Below are 22,237 nucleotides of genomic sequence, written 5' to 3' on the forward strand. Positions count from 1 at the left end.
TTTTTGATAGAATCGCTATATTAACTCTGAACAGCCCGAGCTGCATCTGATGACTACAAAACCCACAGGACTTAAATACTCAGCTGCACTGTAACACCAAAACCAGTGATTCATGATTAAGTATTTTTATTTTTAGTGTGAGTCCTTTGAAATAATATTACACATGGCTTTAAATTTCTTTCAAATTCATCAAATGATGCTTGATTCGTGCTGTAATTTGTTTTCGATTTCCTCTTTTTTGACTCCAGTACTTTTTCAAAACTTTATTGCGGAATAAATAAATAATAAAAATAATTAATTAAAATAAAAATAATATACATTTTATTTTTGTAATGTAATGTAATGTATTTCCGCATATATAATTACCCTGATAATTACACGGATCTGAAGTCAAGCCTCCACCTCTCTCGACCGGTAATTCCACAGTAACTACAAATCCCACTGCAACGCGGAAGAAGCTTTCTCAACCGCTCCTGCTCGGGAATCGTCCGAAGAAAGCTTGTGATTGGGCGTCTTCTCTCTTCTCATTGGCCTGCGGTAGCCTCTGTGGTAGGTTGTCATCCTGTTTGGGTGCAGCAGCTGAAAAATGGCAGCTGATACAGGGAGATACAGGAGTGCAGTGAGTAAAAGCAAGGATCCCTCGGGGTTACTGATCTCCGTTATCAGGTATGGAAGGCGAATAGTTAAACACCGATTCAAGGGCTTTACTCTCGATGTTAAAAGGCAATCACACGTCTTTTTTTTGAGGAAAAATACGCTTTGTGTTGTGCTGTCGGCCCGGCTCCAGAATCACATCCTGTTATGTCAAGTGTTTTAGCTTCGCAACACCCATATTTATCTTGACTAGCTCCTGAACTTGAAAACACAAGAGCTAGCTGTATATAATCAATAATCACGAGGTATTTAAATGGTATTCGGTTGTTTGGCTCATGTGCCGTTTATTTTGTGCAGAGACCGTCATTTTGACATCTAGAATGCAAAGCAACGGCGCAAACACACCCAGCTAGCTTGGCTGGCTAACTATTGCGAGTGCATGATCATGAGTGGAAACAAGGAAACTATGCTTTCTTACAATGTTCCAGGTAGCTAGCCCTTAATTTATGTTTTGCGAACGTACTTCTCAGATGCCTATCCTGTAGAATGCAGAAACAAGTCACTTTTGCGGCAGATCAGTGCATGCCGTATTGCGCTTAATAACTTTTTTTTATTGCTAATTCAGAGTTTATATTTCGTTGCAGACAGAATTGTAATGTCGCATTTTGCCTTGAGGACGGTGGTGTGTTGTAGCGTGAAATTGCATGTGCGCTGTTAATTTCAGCGTCTGCTGCTCTTCCTCCGTCTCCTTGCCCCGTGCGGCAGCCCCGGAGCGGATTCTCCTCGCGCGTGCTGTCATTGGCCATCTGATTGGCCAATTCTCCCGGGACATAAACTATGCGTTTGAGTTCACTCTCGGAGCTGCCGCAATATATGGCTGTTCCCGGCGCGCATCTTGCATGCCGAAAGGAACCGATTGAGATGTTCCCGTCCATTTTTTCCCTCCCATTGCGACAAGTGACACAATTACGACGCGCCTACGAAGGTGTCCTGCTCGGCTTGGGATGCTGCTGCAAGTCTCTGCTATGATATGTATATGCTCGAATTCTGTAATCAGCTTGCTGAACTGAGAACACAGCAGGGAAGTTTAGGTTTAACGTCTAAATTGAGTCCTTGAATGTATCACCAAGTTGTAGTGCAGTTAGCTATCCCTGTACCCACTTTCCTTATTGGGTGCTTATCCCTGTTTTTCTTGGCTCTTGTAATTGTTTCTGCTGGAGTTTTTGGTGACACAGAGTTCTGCAGCAAGTTGAGTGAGGGTGTATGAATAAACTGTTTTACTGACGCGGCAAAATGCTTGCTCTTCCCAGAGTGCCTGCCTTCTCTCATTCTGTGGGGATGGAGATAACACTCCCAAAAGCACTGCGATTTCAGCAATTTGAGCTTTTGCCAGAAGTTGGCTAGTTAGTTAGTTAGCCTTTTCAGACCCCAACAGTGCGCCATTCAGCCTCTAGTAAGACATGGAGTGATTCAAACCGCTGTGTATTGGGAGTTTTCTATTCCCGCGGTGCTGCATTGGAGTGCTATGTCTTCGGGTTCTTTTCAGCTCAGCAGCTGCCTTGTGAGGAGCTGGCAGGCAGCAGGTGGTGGCTTACGTTTGACCTTTTTAGCTGTGAATGGGGGAAGGAGCTATAGAAACCGTGTTGTCACCCAGTTACTCACTCACTCACCCACCCGCACACCCACCCTCTCTCACTCACTCACCCACACTCACTCATTCACCCACCCGCCCATCCCACTCACTCACCAAGTCACTGAGTTGTTCAGGGCACCTTTGGCAGAATAAAAAGACAGAAAATTACTGGCAGCCATTGTCCTCTTCTTCTGTTGTTTCTTCAGTTTTGTCATTTATGTAGTCTTTTATTAAATGGGGATGCTGCTTCAGGAGAGTGCTGCTCTCAGTGTAATTATTCTATGGTGGCAGCAGCGCAGATGAACAGGCACTTTCTCATTTGTCACCAAGAGGGATGACTTTTTTCATCAAAGATTCAAATTTTCTTATAAATACTGGCGAACAAAAAATGCTGATAATGACAAAGTGACTGGCGCTGTGGCTAGGGTGCTGTTTGACCTGTCAAACTCACAGGTGCGGCTACCCCTTAGAAGGGATTGAACCTGAGCACACCAGTCACACTTTAGCTTGTGTAAATGCATGAATAGTAGATCTCATGTGAGCCCCCAGGCTAAAGATGTCCACTATGTTAGGTGAATAGAAAGGCTGTGGTTATTGCATTGACTATTCTTGCCATGTGAACACAGAGAAAGTGTTCATTGCTATGTGCATGCTTGTACTGTGACCCGAAGGACTGTGGTCATTGCTGTGATCATGCTTGTGTTGTAAACAGAGAGTCTGGTCATTGCTGTGACCATGGCTGTACTGTCAACAGAGAGACCGTGGTCGTTGCACTGACCATGCTTGTATTGAGACCCTGGCCATTGCTATGACTGTTCTTGGGTTGTGAATACAGAGCCTGTGGTCAATGCTGTCGATCTGTCTTTATTGTGAACGGAGAACCAGGGCTCATTCGCAGTCATTGCGATGAATATGCCTGCGTGCTGATCATAGAGCGTGTGGTCATGTCTGTTTTTTGCCTTGGCCTTCCCTGCAGGACCCTGTCCAGCAGCGATGATGTCCAGGACCGGGAGACGGAGAAGGGTCGCCTGGAGGAGGCGTACGAGAAGTGTGACCGCGACCTGGACGAGCAGATCGTCCAGCACTACACCGAGCTGACCACCGCCATCCGAACCTACCAGAGCATCACGGAGCGCATCACCAGCTCCCGCAACAAAATCAAACAGGTGAGAAGCACCCAGGCACGCACCTGCCAGAGCAGCAGCTACTTTATCAAAGTGGGGTTGGCAGTGTAGCATAGTGGCTAAGGAGCAGGACTCGTAACTGAAAGGTTGCCGGTTCAATCCCCCATGGGGCACTGCTGTTGTACCCTTGGGCAAGGTACTTAACCAACAACTGACTCAGTTTACATTCAGCTGTATAAATGGATAACATTGTAAATGCTTGTAATTGATGTAAGTCACTCTGGATAAGAGTGTCTGTTAAATGCTTGTAATGTAATAATGTAATCAAACAGGTGAGGACCATCTCCTCACGCTTCTGTCAGAGCAGCAATAACTTTCACAGCAGGCTGGAACATGGTGGGATTTTCTTGGGAACATTTTAGGATCATGTCCACACATATACACTGCAGAGGATTAGCAGCCTTCGCAAAACTATCTGCATACAAGACGTCAGAGAAACAAACCTGTTCGCATCAGCCTGTGGTCACCCAGAGAGTGGTTGCCTCGGGCGTCCGAAAATGAGCTTCTGTGTTCAAAAACAGCCTAGCTTGCCGCAAACCTTACAAGGGCTGCTCACCACAGGACCGCAATCCATCACCAGTCTATCCCTGCGTTACCAGATAGTTAATGGAGCATGTGGGGAAACATCAGTCTCCTGAAATACCTTTACATCTTCTTCTCCTTATCCTGCTGTCACCTGTAGTGCAAAGCCGAACTTAAAGTAAGCAAAACTCAAGAGCAACTTTAAGCTTTATGCCCTTTGGGCTGTGCAGCAAAACAAGGCACTTTTCAGGCCTCTACGCGAGAACACATTGCTGGCAGAGGCATATAAGCGCAGTGCGGACGTCCGGATGGATGCTTTGTTAATAAAATAAAGCAAGGCGAATGGCAGGCGGTGTCGGGCGACATGTTAAACGGCCGCCGGATCCCGTGTAGAATCTTCCTCCGGGGAGGGGAATTTGGGACATTTACAATGCGCCCGACACCCTTCGCCTGAGCGCGCTGTTTCTTTCCCACACCCCCCTCCGTCTGATATTAGGCTCCGTGATGGACTGCCGGCGTCACCGCACCTCGTTGCCGTCGCTGTGGCGCCAGAGCGGTGCATTTATTCTGTCAGAGGTTCTTTTGCTTAAAGTCATTGGAAAAATGCTTGCCGGGGTTTTGAGGAAAACATTTTATAAGTTTTGCGCAATATATTTTACATGCACGCATTTAAAAAAAAAAAAAAAAAAGAACAATAAAGCCCTGCTGGGTGAAGAATGGTTTTAATGGCACACTTTTTGATGTTCTATCTACGCCAAAAAGGATTTGACTCTGTACGGTGTGTGAAGGTCTGTGCCAGTTCTCGCAATCACCATTTCGAACAAAGTTTGAAAGTTTGTAGAAGTTACTCCAAAACTCTCATATTTGAAGTAGATGTTTCACCTTGTTGATGACACAGATGTGGCCCTTCCCCCAATCGCGAAACCGGATCACGAAAGGGAAGGACTAATTATTCCTAGATATGTGTATATGTGTATAAATGTATTTGGCATTATAACTGGATTTTGCATTTGAAATGGACAGTCTGATATCTGTATCTTTAGACAGCTGTACACTACTGATGAGTTGGCTAAAAAGACAAGCAGCGCACCGCTTCTGCTTGGTCCTAGAGTAGCACATTGTTCAGGATAGCCATTGCTCCCCAGTGTAACCATAAACTATCCTGGCTCCCTTTGATCAGGCTGGAAGAGGCACAAGATTATGTTTGATCACTTTAAAGGCGATAAATATAATGGTACAGTAAAGAACTACATTTCCTCTTAACATATATATTGCCCAACTGGTCATTTGTCATTTTTTAAGGGTTTCGGTAATTCATACCGCCACAGGTAATACTTCATGATTTGCATGGCTTGTTGCAGCACAGACGTTGCATGGGAATACATGTCAGAACATCATGTTAGTATCTTGTCTCTGACACACCGCTGTGTACTTTTTACACACATCTGTACTGGGAAAATCTGGCTTTCACTGTCAGGGCTCCCCAGGGTCCTTGTGCCGTCAGTTATGATCCCCGTCTTTTTTTTTTTTTTTCTTTTCTTCTAATCTGTCATTCTCTCCGCCTCCTCATCCAGCTGGCGTGCGGGTCTGTGACGGCAAAGTCAGAGCGGCACTCTAGCTGCGTGAAGCAGAGGGGCCCAAAGGAGCCGCCCCGTGGAGTTCTCTCTCCCCCCGTGTCCTCGTGAGGTGCGAGTGACGCATTGCGGTCGGCTCAAATCCTCTTGGGCCTTCTCAGCACCCATTTACACCCCGTGACGCCCCCTCGGGGAAATCAGCCACACAGATGTGCTCGTGCTGTCTTCCATAAATGTTCAGATATACCAACAAGAGGAGAAACGGATGATGTTGTAATGCAGGAGGGACATTGAGATGGAAGAGAGGCCAACGCTGAGAAGTGATGGTTGACAATTTGGTATACCCGAGGATTTGCAGTGATGTAACGCGGCAGGAAAATTGAGATTGACGATAACAAGAAGATAAAGAAGAAAGTACATACAGTCCAAGGTTGGCCGTTTAACATGCTGCCCTACGAGATTGCAAATTCTGTGGGCTTACATGAGTTCAGATGCTACAGAGGTTGATGGTGGTTACATTTTCAGGAAGCCGTAAAAAGGACATTAGCGTTTTATCACAGATTTGGCCCTGCTGCAGTGATCCAGCTCAGATGGGCACGAGCTCAAGTATGTCCAGACAGGGCTTTCCGTAACCCCGCATGCTCGGCACACGCTGCCTGCCCTTGGAGAGAATCAAAGGGTGAAATTGATTGTAATTGGAACGCGTGTATTCGTGCTCTGAAGCACGGCGTTGACATGGGGGGGGGGGGCGGGGGGGTGGTTTGTTTCATTTCATCCCGTTGCCTTTTTAGATTTAATCAGTCCGTTTGTTATGCAGATTGTGTGTGTCGCGCGACGGGAGCGGGAGGCCGTGGCTTCGCTAAGCCAGCCCGGGCAGGTTGAGATGATGTGGTTGCTGCCTGCTGGCCCTGGGCTCTCTCACAAAAGGGCTGTGAGGCCTTGTGGAGGCTGGCGGAAGTGTGTAATGTTCCCCTTCACTGAATTCCTTTTTCCCCTTGTGGAATTGTGTTTTGGCAACTCTGACTGCAACTCTGCTCTTTTACCTGAGATGTTAATGTTAATCTTTTAGTCTCTTTCTCTCTCTTTCTCACCTGAAGATAACCTTCTTCCCGATAAAGTCAGCGAGGAATGACTGACCTATATGCTTTAATTCTCTCTGCTGTTAAAGGAGAACCTGCTTTCCTGTAGGATCTCTGTGTAATGACCCACCTGTGTGGGGTGTGTATCTGCAGGTGAGGGAGAACCCGCTCGCCTGTGTAATGACCCACCTGTGTGGCTTTAATGTTTGCAGGTCAAGGAGAACCTGCTGTCCTGTAAGATGCTGCTCCACTGTAAGAGGGATGAGCTGAGGAAGCTGTGGATCGAGGGCATCGAGCACAAGCACGTCCTCAACCTGCTGGATGAGATCGAGAACATCAAGCAGGTGCCCCAGAGGCTGGAGGCCTGCATGTCCAGCAAGCACTACCTGCACGCCACCGACATGCTGGTGAGTCTGACTCTGTGTGAATGAGTCTATCTGTGCGCGTGTAAGTCAGAATAGCAGTGCGTGTGTGTGTGCTCGTGCGTGTGTGTCTGTGTGTATGTGAGTGTGTGTGTGAAACAGAGTCTGACTGTAGGTGTATTTGTGATTAAGTAAGTTGGTGACAATGGGAGTCTGCCTGTGTGTGTGTGTGTGTGTGTGTGTGTGTGTGTGTGTGTGTGTGTGTGTGTGTCAGTGACAGGGTGGGCCCACAGGAGTGTGCATGTGGTCAAAACAGGACCCCAGACGCCTGCTCTGGAATAGGAGGACAGCTGTATCACTGCATGCCCGATGTGACAGATCTCCGCCTGTCAAAGTGGGAATCATTGATTTACAGCTACACCCCCCCTCCCCCCCCCCGCCCCTCACAAATTCTGACACATTGAAACACTCCCAGTTAACCGCACCCGCTCACCCTGTGTGCCTCTCTGTTTCCCCCCCGCCTCTCTCCGAATATTATCTTTGTATTCCGCTCAGATTAATTGATGTAATTCTGCCAGGCGACGCATGCTTCAGGTCTCTGCATTTAAATTGAAATTATGACTCTCCTCCGTGTTGATTTGATAGCGGAAGACGGGACTCGGTTACCGGTCTCATTATCGCCGCGGCGCCACTCCACCTGCCCGGGCTAATGCTGTCGGATTCGCTCGCCACTAGAATTATTAGCGCCGCCGCCCCGGCGAGGGTGACCCGTTTTTGGAGAGCGGCGGAGAGACGCCGCGGCATTAAACAAAAGCGGCCCCCGATGAAAGATTATTCAGATCCGAGCGAGATTATTGGGTTTTGAATATTTAATGCGCCGTCTTTCCGGGTGTGAATGCCAATGCGGGCGCGTGTTTTTTTTTTTTTCGCTCCGCGGGGTTGGCGCCGGCGACAAGCTGCTAAAATCCGGACAGCTTCATTTAACAAACGCATCATCTGTCGACCACGTCTGCGTTGCAGATAAATAACTCAGGCGTGGCGTCGGGGCTGCACTCCGGTTCAGCATCTGGAAGTCTATTGTGTTTACGTTTAACATATTGAACAGCCATGTTTACCTTTAACGTATAACACTACTATGCAAACAGCGATGTTTATATTTTATGTGTAACACCGTCACAAGATGTTTGACACGTGTAACAGCTATGTTTATATTCATGTCACTCTGCGTAGCGCAGCTTTATATAACATCCATGTTTATAGTTTGCATGCTTAGCGCTACTGTGAGTAACAGCTTTAGGTATTGTTTGTAATGCCAATTTCCTTTGATACGGTTTGATTTGTCAGCGGCGAGATACTCTCACATCTGTTGGGTTCTGAAGCAGTTAAGTTTTCCCTGTCTGCACCCTTTGGGTTAAGACCACCAGGCCACAGCACCATGCCCAAGAGTGTTCAGGAGCTGCCAGGGCAGGTTGATGTCAGCATAGATTATAATACAGGCTGTTGCATGTTGCCAGTGTTAAAGGTGTATTTGTTTTATGTTATGTTTTACAATAGCATACACCGGAACTAAGACTGTTGTAATTTATGTCCCCCTTGTATAAGAGTTAAAAGTCCACATGCCAGTCTTGATGACCAACGGCAAAGTGGTGCGGTTTATGCTTTGACAAGAAAGAAACTTTCCTTAAAGCTTTTTTAAGTTACACTGTTCTATGAGCGATGATAATTTTAGACATTTCCTTATGAGGCTGGACTAGTCTAGACTGGGCTGAAGAGACTTATTGTGTCTCAGTTTGTATTGGTCCCTACCAATACAAAAAAAAAAAAAAAAAACAATTTGCTCCCTCACGCTCACTCTCTCTCTCTCTCTCTCTCTCTCTCTCTCTCCTTCACTCATTGTAAATGCTGCAGTGCTTATTGCTGTGTTTGTCTGTCATCTCGGTCCCCTCGCACTCACTCTTGCTGAGAAAGACCCAGAGGAGACAAGAGTGACAAACTGTCAAAAACAAAGTTCCGTGCTGCATGCCTTGGCTCCATGCCAGACACACACACACACACACACACACTCTCAGGTCACACACACACGCCAACATACTCTCTCAACACACACACACGATGGACACACAATCATACGCGCGCACACACACACACACAGACACACACGCTCGCACGCGCGCCCGCGCGCACACGCCCGCGTCTGTCCACCCGCCCTCTGTCTCATGTCCCCCTCTGAGCCTCTCCAGCTGAAGGGTGCTGACGAGGGGTCTCCAATGTGCACGAGGCTTCATTTCCCTGATTAGTTTGACAGCATGAGCTCCCTAACGATGTTAACCAACCCATCTTCTCTCGTCCTGCCTGACCGGTAATGAGACGCTCACACGCACACATGCACACAACACACACACACACAGACACATGGTTATTTTATTAGCCGGGGGGAAGGATAATGTACCGCATTAGTGTGTTTCTCCGCTAACATAGGCTTCATTTGCATCTACACACACTTGACCCCAGGACCCCTTTCTCTAGCTGCAGAGATGTAACAAGCAGCTGCAATGGCTCTCCTGAGCACTATCATTTGGCCATTAGCACTCTCTAATAAAAAAAAAAAATTCATTTAGTGTCATGAAGATTTATTAAATATAAACATGCAATACCGACAGCTAATAATGAAAGTGGAGTCAGAGAGAGAGAGAGAGAGAGAGAGAGAGAGAGAGAGAGAGAGACTTAGGCTGTGCCTGTTGGCCAAACATTGTGCCACGGATTTTGAGGAGAATGGTGCTTCTTCGGGCAAGTAATTCAAGCATTCAAACATGCATTTTTTTGCAGCCAGTGATGGTCTCATTGCAGCAGTGAAGATGAGGTCTGCCCAGACCATATGTTGGTTTTCCCAGCTGCGTCTCACTGTGTCGGACCGTGGCGGTTTGATGCTTTCCGACCACGTCCCGCCCACAAGCGGTCAGGAGAGCGTTCTGTACGTGCGTACATGCATCTTAAAACATTTTAGCGAGATTTAGCACAACCCATTACGCCGTCTCCGAGGATCTAATTGTGTCTGGTCGCTTCTTTTTATGGCCGTGGAGATGTCTGAGTGCACCCAACCCGGAGAGCAACAGTAATGAAGTGCTCCACTTAAAAAAGCCCGTAGGCTCAATTATGCGTTCAGCTCGGGTTCATAAACTGCATATTATTTTTCACGTAGTCATAGATATTATATGTGTGCTTGATACTTTGTGTGGTTTACCGTCTGTGAGCAGCAAAAATGATGCAGCGGATGCAGTTGAATTTATTAGGGTGTTTATTTGTCTGGAAGATGCTCTCATTCTCAAATGGCTTACGTTTTAGCATGTTAGCCATTTCCGCAGCTGGATATTCGCTGATGCAGTTCAAGCACCTCGCTCAAAGGTAGAACGATCTTGTATCTGAGCCTGCAGCCCGCTGGTTACAGGGTTCACCAACAACACCCCACTGAGGACAACATGTGTCCAGCTGTGCTAAGGGGGGTTTAGGTTGTAGGGTGGGGACCAGGTGTTTCCAGGCATAGTGTGATGCTCCCAGGTGTCACTGATTGAGTGTCTGGGAAATTCAGGGTATGCTCAGGTGTTTTTAGGCATGTTCAGGTGTGTTCAGGTGAGATGTGCATGCCCAGATTTCAGTGATGGAGATTCGGAGAGTTCTAGGTCTGCCCCGATATGTTCAGGGGAGCCGTTTGTTGCCAGGCATCAGTGGTGGAGTCTCTGAAGGGCTCAGGGTCGGGTCATGCTAGTTTAGGTGTTTTCACGTGTGCTAAGGGTATGTTCAAGTGTGCTCGGGTGTGAACAGGTCTGCCACCTGTCCCCAGGTGTCAGTGGTAGAGTCTCTGTAGGACTTAGGTCGTGCTCGTGTTGTTTTAGATGTGCTCAGGTGTGCCGTGTCTCCCCAGGTGTCGGCGGTGGAGTCTCTGGAGGGCCCGCTGCTGCAGGTGGAGGGGCTGAGCGACCTACGTCTGGAGCTGCACAGCAAGAAGCTCAACATCCACCTGGTGCTGATCGACGAGCTGCACCGCCACCTCTACATCAAGTCCACCAGCCGCGTGGGCCACAAGGGCAAGGACAAGGACAAGGACAGGGGACGTCCCACGGGGTGAGCTGTCCCTCCCGACTGCGGCAGGGCAACGTCTGAGGCATCCATTAATTGTACATTCCTCCCCTGGCCCAGAAACGCTGAAAAGTCCAGTGGACATAGTGTCAAAGCCCAGAAACTTTGCAGGTTCCAGTGGTCATACTGTCAAAGCCCTGAAACACTGAAGAGTCCAGTGGTCATAGAGTCACAAGCCAGAAATGCTGCAGACTCCATTGTTCATAGTGTCACAGCCCAGAAACACTGTAGACTCCAGGAGTTATAGAGTCTCAGTCCAGAGTCAGTGCTTACTTTCACAGGGTAACTGCTCAAAGTCATTACAGACTACAGTGGGGTCACAGTTCAAAAACACAGCAGAGTCCCACAGTTACGGAGTCAGTGGTCGGACTTCATCAGCTGGTCACAGCTCTGACTCAGATTTGATTCCCTGATGATACCCAGATACTACACCCCCACCACAGATATCGAAGTAGTCTTAAAAGTGCGCCGGCACTGATAAATAATGGCCATATCACCTCCCATAATGCCTTCTGCTGTGCGACACCTCTTGCTGCAATCCATTACACAGCCATTTGGACTGATTCAGCTCCGGTGATTGATCTAAGTTCGGTGATTAAGGGTTTTGTGGCCCCCAGAGAGGCGTCGCCCAGCGGCGCAGCGGGGTGTAATGGGTTGGCACGCGTCCAGGGTGCAGCGCCGCACCTGCGAGCGTAACGAAGGGAGAGGGCCGCACCTCCGCCCTGGCGGGGGATCATAAAACCGCAGCGCATGCCGTGCTCACAGAGCAGAGCGATAATCTGATACATTCCAAGATTACATTACATTGCTTTACATTTGTTTAGCAGACACTCTTGCCCAGACCGGCTTGCATTGCATTGCATTTTTTTTTCCAGGTCATACATTTATACAGCCGAATATTAACTGAGGGAGCTCTGGTTCAGCACCTCGCCTCAGGGTACACCTGCAGCGCCCCACCAGGGGACCAAACCAGCAACATTTGGGTTACAAGCCCTGTTCCTCACCACTATGCCACAAGCCCTGATCTTAAAATATCCCTGACCCTATAGTAAAAATATGGCTGGCCTTGTAGCCACTCAGTTCAGCAGTGTCTAAAGGATTTTAGGACTGTGTGGGTTTGCAGAGAGCAGCAAAGCCAGTTTGCTCGGGGGGGGGGAGGTTGAACACCAGCGGTACAGTAATTGTAATGGTTGTTTTTCCTGGACAAGCAGCAGAGATGATTGAAGTCTGAGTGAAAAATGCACAATGCCTTCCTGCTCCTATGCTAATATTTGTTTACCAAGACCCCATACATTCCACATTTGGCTAATGCAAGTCAGCGACCCCTGTGCGTGGAGTGTTTTCTGCCGTTTTATTCCATCCTGGAACGTGGGCACGCTCTCCTGCATATCAATTGCAGTGTTTACAGTCCGGTAATTACTGCTTTGCACATAAAGAGCTCTGCTGTGTTAAGCGGGGTCAAAAAGTTACAGGTTCCACCCCCCGCGTCACTCTACCTTTCCTTCAGCTGAATCCTACCCGCTCACGCTGAGTTGGTAACGCACGTCGCACCCCGAACTGTGTGGGGTCAGAGGTCAGATGCGCTGATGGTGTGCGGTGCTAAGAGACTGCAGACTCCCAGCTGAGATCCGGTGAGGAAGCAATACGGACTCCAGTGCTTACAGAGTCACAGTCCAAAAACACTGCAGACGTCCGGGGTTACCGAGGCACAGTTCAAAAACACTGCAGACTCCCACAGTTACAAATACAGAGATCAGACTTAATCAGTTACAGAGTCACTGCCCAGAGTCACTGCAGACTCCAACAATTAGAGAGTTCACTGCTAACCACCACAGAGTCACAGCTCAGAGTCATTGCACTGCCAACGGTTAGTGGATTTTGCCGTATTGGGCTTCCAAATTACATAAGAATGACTTTAAAAATTAGAAATCAAGCAATGCCGCTTCCTGCCTATAAAAACATTTCCTGTTTTTATGAAGGCAATAAAATGCTTCACATTTCCTATACATACCAACCCACTCAACAAATTTGTCTGACATAAAAAACATCACATCACAAATCAAAGACCTGGGGCAAGCAACTAGTTAATTTAATGCAAAGCCATATAAAATACCTTCAGGCTAACATGGGCAGAGACGAGGTAGCAATTCTCTGTTCAACGTGACCACAAACTTTCCAGACATTATTATGTCGTGTTTAAATAAAATCCCACATCCAAAGGTTATATATAGATTATTTCTGTATAGTCTGTAAAAAATCATTACATGAGAGCTAGTTAAAGAATAAATATCCTGTCCTTAAGACACAATTATTGAGCGGCTGTAATGGTAATACTTTAGCATTGAATTACACTGACCTTTCATCCGGATGGTGGCTAATCGCTAATGCCATTATTAAAATGACTCCGAGCAGCAGTTTTTCGGATTCACAGGACCTATTACATTCACGCTTTGAATGAAACATAAGCCCTGGGTTTCGATCCCATGCCTGTCGATGATGAGGCTCCTCATGGAGAAGGCATTCATCAACCATGACTGCAAAGTACATCCTTTTTAATCAAGGAAACTTCTTCCAGCACTAGACTGTTATTGACTTATTTAAGTTCTGTTAATTTGTTTTATGTATAATGTCATCATGTTACCCTGCTTTTCCTTGGATACATTTCACACACGGGTGGCAGTAATGGTGGTCATGATGATGACGGGTGACACACTGCTTCCTGTCTCACAGCTCAGCGTCCAAAGACACTCCCCAGCTCCCCCTACTGGATGTCAGCAGCCTCTCCACCCCGCGCAAGTTCATGGACTCGTCCCAGTTCAGCACGCCGGGCAGCTCCAGCAGTAAGTCAACAATGCTCTGGCCCTGAGAGGGTAGCAAGAGAGAGACAGCACCCTCAGAACATGCTACCCTTTGTGCTATTAATGTAGTTGTTATATATGTATAGTAGTGTGTGGGTGCCGTAGATCATGAAACCATCGGTTTCATTAAATCTGCTTTGGGTTCACACATGTTAATGTTAAATGTCACCCTGACCCTGTTAATGTCACATCCCACTTAATGTCCCCACTCTCTCTGCTCTGTGTATGAGGCACAAGATGGCATGTGAAACAGTTTATAAGCAGGACCTGTGTCGGTGTTTATGTATGTGTGTGTGTGTGTGTGTGAGAGAGAGATTCATTGTATGTCTGTAATGCCAGGCATAAGGGGTTAACGGAACTCTGGTGACATACACTAATGTTGGGTCTTCCATGTTATGGAAACAAGCCATGTTGGCCTTTTCTGTTTTTTTTTTTCCCAGTGGTATGTGATAAAAAAATATATGATTTCATATGCAATCTAGTATTACTGTACATAGTGTACTGTAAATCAGAAGCAACATTTTGGTTGTATTTCATGTAGTTCATATTGCATTACAACCTGGCAGATGTCCCTTGTCGTTCAGGAAAGTTTATTTTATTTTTTCGTACGTGGCTGTGACAGCCCGGTCAGATGTCGCTGCTGTTGTTTCCTGGAATTTTACCTCGCGGTGCTCCCCAGGGGAACTGGTCCTTGAAATAAATGACATTTCGCGAACGTCATTGACACCCCCCTCCCCGTCAGAGCCGCCTCTAGAGAGTCCTGGGAAGTCTCAGCTCAACCCCCCCCTCCTCTGTGCCCCCCACCCCCTGTACAGAACTTTTTACCTAATTGGAGTCTCCCTAATTGTGTCTGTTTATGGGGAATGTATTAAACAGGTGTAAAATGCTTTTCTTTGTAATTAGCGAGGGTGCTTTTATGAGCAGTTTTCCCTGTATTGTGTGAAAAGCTTGCAGTTTGTGGTCACCGGGCCTAAATGATGCTGGGGAGCTTGTATGATGGAGCCTGAGTGTTTTTCATTGGCAGAGAGCTTTTCTGGTTTTAAGTGCAGCTTTGTCTAATGGCCTGGGCATACCTAATTTATTGTTGGTAATTGTCGTAATTATTGCGCAAACTACAGCTGAAAAGCTGAAGTCCATTAACTTGCCATAAACATTAGCTCCTTTTTGATTGCGCCGTTTCAGGGGAATTAGTAGCTACATCAGATGAAAATTGGGACAGCACCACGTGTGAGCTTGTTTAACCTGCTTTGTGGAGCACCGTCAGGCTGACATAAACAGGGAGTAGGTGGAGATGTTGTCGTGACAGGTGGAGAGGTAGGAACGGTAACATTCGGAGTGCTTCATTATAGACCCTCACGTTGGCCTGCGGTGCCACAGTGACTTTTAACAAAGGGGGTGGGGATGATGGTTATGAGGATGATGATCGCCATGGTGACTGGAGCCGTGTGGGAGCTGCCGGAAGGGACAATGATGATAGTGATGTTTATGATGGACACGGAGACGGTGCTGACTGTGATGGAGATGGTGCTGGTCACCATGGCGATGGCATTGCAGAGCAGGGTCTTCTGGAGATGATGATGGTGCTGATGGTGCTGAGGGTAGTAGGTGTTGCCATAGTTACGGCGTTGCAGTGTGGCGTCTTCAGGAGGTGATGATGGTGATGGTGCTTATGATGGTACTGATCACTATGTGTATTGGCTGTTGCAGTTCGAGAGCTGCAGGATGTGATGTTGTTTATGATGATAATAATGGAGATGGTCTTGATGTTACCAGTGGTAGTCCTGATCGCCATGGAGACAGTGGTGGTGAAGAAGATGGTGGAGACAGTGCTCATGGTGGTGATCGCCACGGTGATTTGCTGTTAAAGTGCAAGAGCTGCAGGCGGTGATGCTGTTGATGATGAAGGAGATGGTCCTGATGCTACCAGTGGTCGCCACGGTGACGGTAGTAGTGAGGGAGATGGTGGACACTGTGCTGATGGTGGCACTGATCGCTGTGGTGATCGGCTGTTTCAGTGCGCGAGCTGCAGGAAGTGCGCGAGGACCTGGAGGTGGACCCGGAGGAGAACAGCGGGGAGTTCATGGGCATCCTGATCAAGGGCCTCGCCAAGCTCAAGAAGATCCCAGAGACCATCAAAGCCATCCTGGAGCGCCTGGAGCCCGAGCTCAAGCAGATCGTCAAGAGGTCCACCACGCAGATCGCCGACCACGCCTACCAGAGAGGGGAGAACCTGTCCCAGGACAATCAGCCCAGGTCAGACATTGGGGGGAGGGAGGGGGTGGGTGTCCTTAACTCTGTAGAGTACAGTGCCTTAAAACCCTAAACCCTTGTATGTCTAAATTTCCCTGCGTGTACTTTCTTCAGATCATTGTACGAATATATGTATTATTGTACGTCAGCTGAATTTTCTCTTACTCTCAGACAGCAAGAAGTATATATAGGAGCTACAAATGTTCCTAAGTCAGACGCATAGCGCTTTGGGTGAGAGGGGCAGTTCACCAACATTGTTTCACTTAAAAGTATTTGCCACTAGTGTTTTATCTGAAATATTAGTGAGGTTTCCCGTTTTGCGGTTTTCTCATTCAGAAGTTGAATTCAATCCCCGTTATGAATTGCCACAGTGAAAGAATGCGTTTTTTCCCCCTTTTCTCATTTCCTTCTCTGTGTTAATAATTCCAGTGTTTTGCGAAACGGGAAGTTCCACACAGCAGTTTTAACGCCTTCATTTAAAGAAATCTTCAAAACGATGAAATCCAAGAGCTACAACCCATTTGCTCCGGTATCAGAAGCGACGGGACAGAATAAAAGGGAAATAATGAGAGCACTTGAGAGAGCAATTACTCTGTGCTGAGAGAAATGTCTTTTTTTTTTTTTCCTCCACCTATATTCTTGACACAGTATCTCATCTCCAGCTCTCTCTCCTCCCATAAGTGGAGGCGGGGCTGTCACAGTGGCTACTTTCACAAGGGGGATTATGGGTAAGGAGGAGATCTTGGCCCTGGTGCGGTCCGGTTGGTCCGAACACATGAAGAACAGCAATCGATCCTGGGCTGTTAGTGTTGTAGCTCGCTTTCTGCCAAAGCTGAGTTACTCGCTCTGGGATTTGACGCGACCTCGGAGCAGAAAGCTGCCGTGCGCCTCGCTGTATCTAGATTGCTTTTTAAGATGCGCGTGTATATGTGTGCACGTGTGTTTGCATGTGTGTCAGTGTATGTGTTTCCCCCCCCCCCCCCCCTCTTTTTTGGTGGGCAAGTTAATATAGGTGGCTGTTGCTATGGAAACCCCCACACAGACACGGAGACAGTCTTGTATAGTGCACATGAAAGATTGCGGTGTCGAGATTGCGCCTCGGAGGTGATAAGACAATTTCTTTTCGAACGTTCCCAGTGTTGACTTTGCTGTCACTTTTTCAGTTTTGTATGCAAAAACACCAGTGTGCTACGCGTTGTAGCATGTGCCTTCCTTTTCAGCTTGTCCAGTGTAGTTTACGCTTGTTAAAAGCCATCCCTCAAACGTCTTAAAAAAATCAGACCCAAGGTAAGTGTCTGGTTGGAAGTCACATGTGAACTCCCAGTAAGTGGTCACTACAACGCTTACGGATGATTGGATCGGCCATCCAGACCAAAGCTGGGGACCAAAGGCGGATTGGCTGCCACAGTGCTTCCCTGCGTGGCTCTTCAAATTTGTACTAAGTATCTCCAGCCAGTGCACCTCTGGGGTTTTCTGAGCTGAATAGTTGATTAAAAGATTCCCTCAGAGAAATAAAACAGTTAGCGTGAGCCAACGGTAGTTTTCAGTGCTCTGTGTTTACCATGGGATATAAGGGGAACGGTAATGGGGAAGGCCTTAAAATCAGATGGGCAGCAGAGTGCATTATGGGAGTTCTGTGAAGGGCGAGGGGAAGGAGGTTAAGGATGTCACTGCAGTAGCCTTGAGTGTGAGATAAAAAAGACTTGACAAATGAGTGCAGGGTGGAAGGGGGGGTGAGGTGGGGGGCAATTACATAGCTTTTAGTGGAATTACGTTTTTCAGAGAGAGGTTTTTACCGCTTTCCTGAGAATTTCTACATCACAGTGTCCTAATTGGAATGCCGGAGTTATAGCTGCCATTACCATAGAGCTCAAAGCGTTTTATCTGGAGCTTTTAAGCCTTGTTAACTTTGGGTAATTATTCTCTCCCGTGGGGGGGGCAAAAAAAACACAATACTGCTGTTGATGTATGTCTGAGAAACTCAGTTTGTGTGTACACAGGTGACGGGGGAGAAAAAACCTCAGAAAACATCCTGCCAAAGGATAATGGTGATCAGCATTCTTAAGATAATTCATGGGGTAAACCAGATAAACCTGGGCATTGTGGGTGAACTGGAGAGACATGGGCATTTTGAGTGAGTTGGAGATTTGATTTAGAAATGCAGAAACAAAGCACACATCTGTAACTCGTGGAGCTGTTGGGTGAAAAGTTTTAGCGCTGCTAGGACAATACATAGCATGCCTATGTAGTCTTGGATTCACATCAGCATTCTTTTCAAACTGTTTTTTTTTTTTCAATTTGTCATAAACAAAGGCTCAACAAACCATATTTACAAAGGGGAAAGTAGCCCCCAGGGAGAGGGAGAGGGAGAGGGAGAGGAGGAGAGAGAGAGAGAGAGAGAGAGAGAGAGAGAGAGATAAAATGGGAGAGAGAGTGTGGGGGAGAGAGTGAGGGAGTGAGACTGAGAGTCAGAGAGGTAGCAACAGAGAGAGTGGGGGAGGAAGAGAGAGGGAGAGAGAGACAGAGTCATAACCTTGAAGGCTAAAAGCCCAGGCTGATTGTCACAGTCCAGGAAGCATGTGTATCCTGTCTCACCGGGCCGCCCGCTCCTGCCGTCTGAGAGAGCGCTGTAGCTCTGTCTGCTCCATCAGGGCCCCCACCGGACTTCATTAAAAACCTCAGCTGGGCAGATCCAGGTACCGCGGAGTGAGTGTGCGTGTGTGTGCGTGTGTGCGCGCGTGTGTGCGCGTGTGTGTGTGTGTGTGTGCGTGTGTCTGCCTCACTCCCCTTCACTGACCGAAAGGTCAGGGGATACAGAAATATGTGAACCGGGAGCGAGAGATGCTACACCCCTCCCACGTCCTCCCCCTTCCCCTCACTCCGGGTGGAGCTTCGCCCCTCCGCTGAAATGCACCATCCCGAATCGGTCTGGTGAATCGGACCCGATGCATACGCCCAGCGGGTCCGCCCCACCCCCCCCCCCCCCCCCCCCCGAAGGGATCAGTGAAGCTTTGATCATTTTCCACAATTGCACTGTGAGCACACAGAGACCGGCAGACGCTCTGAAATCAGCCGAAATCAGACTTCCCCCATTTCAGATGGGTCAGCTGGGGGCTGGCGGAAAGGGCGACACACACAGACAGCCTCTGGATTCAAACTGTGAAACACATTCACACCTCTGTCAAACAGCAAAATTACAAGCAGATCTGCTGTGGTCCAAATTAGCCACCTTTGGGTGTCTCCTGCAGTTTGTGTCTGTATATGTTTCAGTGACCGCCGTCAACCAGCCAGTTTTTTAATAATTGATGTTCAGTTTACCTGATCTCATAGATTGCAATGTATACCGTATTGAAGTCTTAACGCACTGTGCTAGTCTGAAGTTATTTGAGTTGTTTGGAGTACTGCTGCAACGCTTTCTCTGAACAGCAGCCCCATGGAGTCCTGACCCCCCCCCCCGCTCTGCCGCCCTCTACAGGCTGCTGCTGGAACTGCTGGAGCTGCTGTTCGACAAGTTCAACGCGGTGGCGAGTGCCCACAGCGTGGTGCTGTCCCACCTGCAGCAGATCGTGGTGTCCCCCAGCGGCACCCAGGAGGGCATCAAGCTGTACGAGCAGGCCGACGTGTCCGCCAAGATCCAGACCGTTCTGCAGGTGAGGCTCGCATGGCATGAGCAGATGGGATTGTCTGTTTATATGGAGGCCATCAGAGCTGTCATTAGGGTGAGAGTTTCTCTGCTTACACGGGTGAGGCTGTCCATTCATGTTCGTATTGAGTCAGTCCAGACTCAATGTGAGACCATTTGCTTCTTGCATATGAGGAGGTTTGACCAATGTTGTACCAGCTTGGTATCCTCAGCTCACATTGCCTTAGGTCACATTTGTCACAGATGGAGAAGCTGTTTTTGCGCTGCTGTTGTGCTGTAGTATCATTTAAACTGATAATTCACAGAATGTGAAACTCAGTCCCCCTACATCAGTGTGAGAAAACCAGCCGGCCGGTACCTGCTGCTGCTGCTTCCTCTCCCCACATAAGTTCACGCCGTCGTCTCCTGTTTTAAAGCGAGTGAGGGACCGAAGCTCTTGGCGTCCGCGTGTTTAGACCGTGAGCTGGGGAGCGTTTGCGCTCTGCGTTTGGGTTCCTAACCTGACTGGTGTGCGAGCGAGCAGGTGTTTTTGGTGACCTCCCGTGCCGAGTCTCAGTGAAAGCTTGCTCACTTGGCTCCATCTGTCTGTTACTTGCAGGAGTGCGTATTTGTAAAAGCCGCTCTCCAGGAGTAAGAAAGCAAAGGGAAGCTGTACAGCTTCATTCTGAGCTTGTCCAGCTTTCACCTGCTAACCCATCACTGGAGAGCGGTGTGTCTGAGGGTTGGGTGAATCTGGGCACTCTGGGTCATTAGGGCCAGGGATGGGAGGCCACACATTACATTCCATGCATTACGTTATCGTCATTCAGCAAACGCTCTTATGCAGAGCGTCTTGCATAGGTTACAATTTTTACATTTTATCCATCCACTACAGCTGGATATTTGCTGAGGCAGTTGTGGGTACCTTGCCCAAGAGTACAACAGCAGTGCCCTGGCAGGGAATTGAACCAGCAACCTTTTTTATGACCCCTGCTCCTTACCACTACAGTGCAGCATTGAGGTAGGATACAGGGAAACCAAACTGTTGCCCAGTTATCAGTCATCGGCCTTCACTCATCAGTATTCACTAATCGATTCTTACTGTTGCCCCCTGCTAAATCCAAAAAAGGACATTGCTTTCACGTGGGTATTATTTAAAAAGCTTAGAAATATTTATATATAATCTATATCAATCCACATCACCACACCATCCTTGCCGTAATCAAAGGGATCTGTTGTTTATTTTAACCTTTAACCTAAGACTGGTTTAACCTTATTATCTGGGGTTTTTAAACTTAAACTTGACATGCCACTTCAGATTAACTCACAAGCACGATGCTTCGGAGATCACAACGCAAGAAGAACATGACAGCCAGGTGCAGGGTAAATGAGCACCGGGCTCATCAAACAGAGATGAAGTGTGTCGGCTCGCACATTGTGCCTAACAGGTGAAAGCTCCTCTTTAATGAACCCCGCGTACGAGTGAAGCCACTCCTCCCCTGCTTTCTTTTTCCTTCGTCTTCTTTTTGCGGATTTTGAAGCCCTGGAGTTTTAGAGGTTGTTGATCCCTTCAGTGGAATTAGGACCGTCAGTGATTGGAGGGGAGTGGAAAAAGCGGGTGTAATTATCTATGCCCACTGAGGCTCGTCCGGTCTGCCCGGCGTCCCAGGCTTCCCCGGGGCCGTGGCCCGTGGGGGCGCCGCTGACAGGGATGGCCAGCGTGACTGACAGCCCCGAGGCGGGCTTTCTCCCCCCCACGGCTCGGAGTGCCGGCTGCTAATCCGAACGCCGGCGAGCGGAGATGCCGTTCTGCCACCACCTCTGCCCAAACACCCCCCCCCCCCACACCCCACTACCCAGCGCATGCACTCAGCGCTTTCACATGAGAGAGCGGGGAATCTTTTTTCCCCACTTTCATCTGTCTCTCTCTCTCTCTCCCTCTGTTCTTCTCATTCCCCTCCCCGTAACCTCTCTCTGAGGTCAACTTTTTCCTTTTTCATTTATTGCACAGGGAAAGGTTGAGAGTGAGGTAGAGAAAGGGAGAGAATAGATATAAAAAAGAAAGATGGGGTGAGAAAGAAGCAGGGAGACAGTATGTGACAGAGAATGAGTGAGATAGGAGTGTTAGAGACAGAGGTGGACTTCCTCCTACATTTTGAAAAATATTCAAAAATAAGGAATTTATGTTTCAGAAAACTTTAACAAATTGCAAGTAATTTCATTTTAATTCCAATCAGTGACAAAATATATGCCCTGCTAGGGGAAAGACCAACAGCTCTAAAAGGGGCACAGTGCATTTCAGCCTGCCATAGCCTGAGAGATAGTTAATAAACATGTGGTTCTGTGTTCTCACAGCTTATAGTATTGAGGAGTGTAGCTGTCTGTCACTATAAAATCTCTACATACATTGAGCTTTTTAGATTTA

The 22,237-nt window shown here is 47.8% G+C and overlaps 1 protein-coding gene across 1 annotated transcript in view; it reads left to right on the plus strand.

The window, feature by feature from the left end:
- Positions 1-577: 577 nt before the first annotated feature.
- Positions 578-22,237, plus strand: part of exoc4 (exocyst complex component 4) — a 132,630-nt gene continuing 110,970 nt past the window's right edge. Inside the window, exons 1-7 of the mRNA XM_036518366.1 lie at positions 578-666; positions 3,204-3,393; positions 6,799-6,993; positions 10,868-11,067; positions 13,813-13,922; positions 15,956-16,193; positions 19,666-19,840. Coding sequence (XP_036374259.1) covers positions 587-666; positions 3,204-3,393; positions 6,799-6,993; positions 10,868-11,067; positions 13,813-13,922; positions 15,956-16,193; positions 19,666-19,840 — 1,188 coding nt within the window. The 5' untranslated portion in view covers positions 578-586. The remainder of the gene's footprint in view (positions 667-3,203; positions 3,394-6,798; positions 6,994-10,867; positions 11,068-13,812; positions 13,923-15,955; positions 16,194-19,665; positions 19,841-22,237) is intronic.

Source organism: Megalops cyprinoides, chromosome 23, assembly GCF_013368585.1.
Source record: "Megalops cyprinoides isolate fMegCyp1 chromosome 23, fMegCyp1.pri, whole genome shotgun sequence".
NCBI classification, from domain to species: Eukaryota; Metazoa; Chordata; class Actinopteri; order Elopiformes; family Megalopidae; genus Megalops; species Megalops cyprinoides.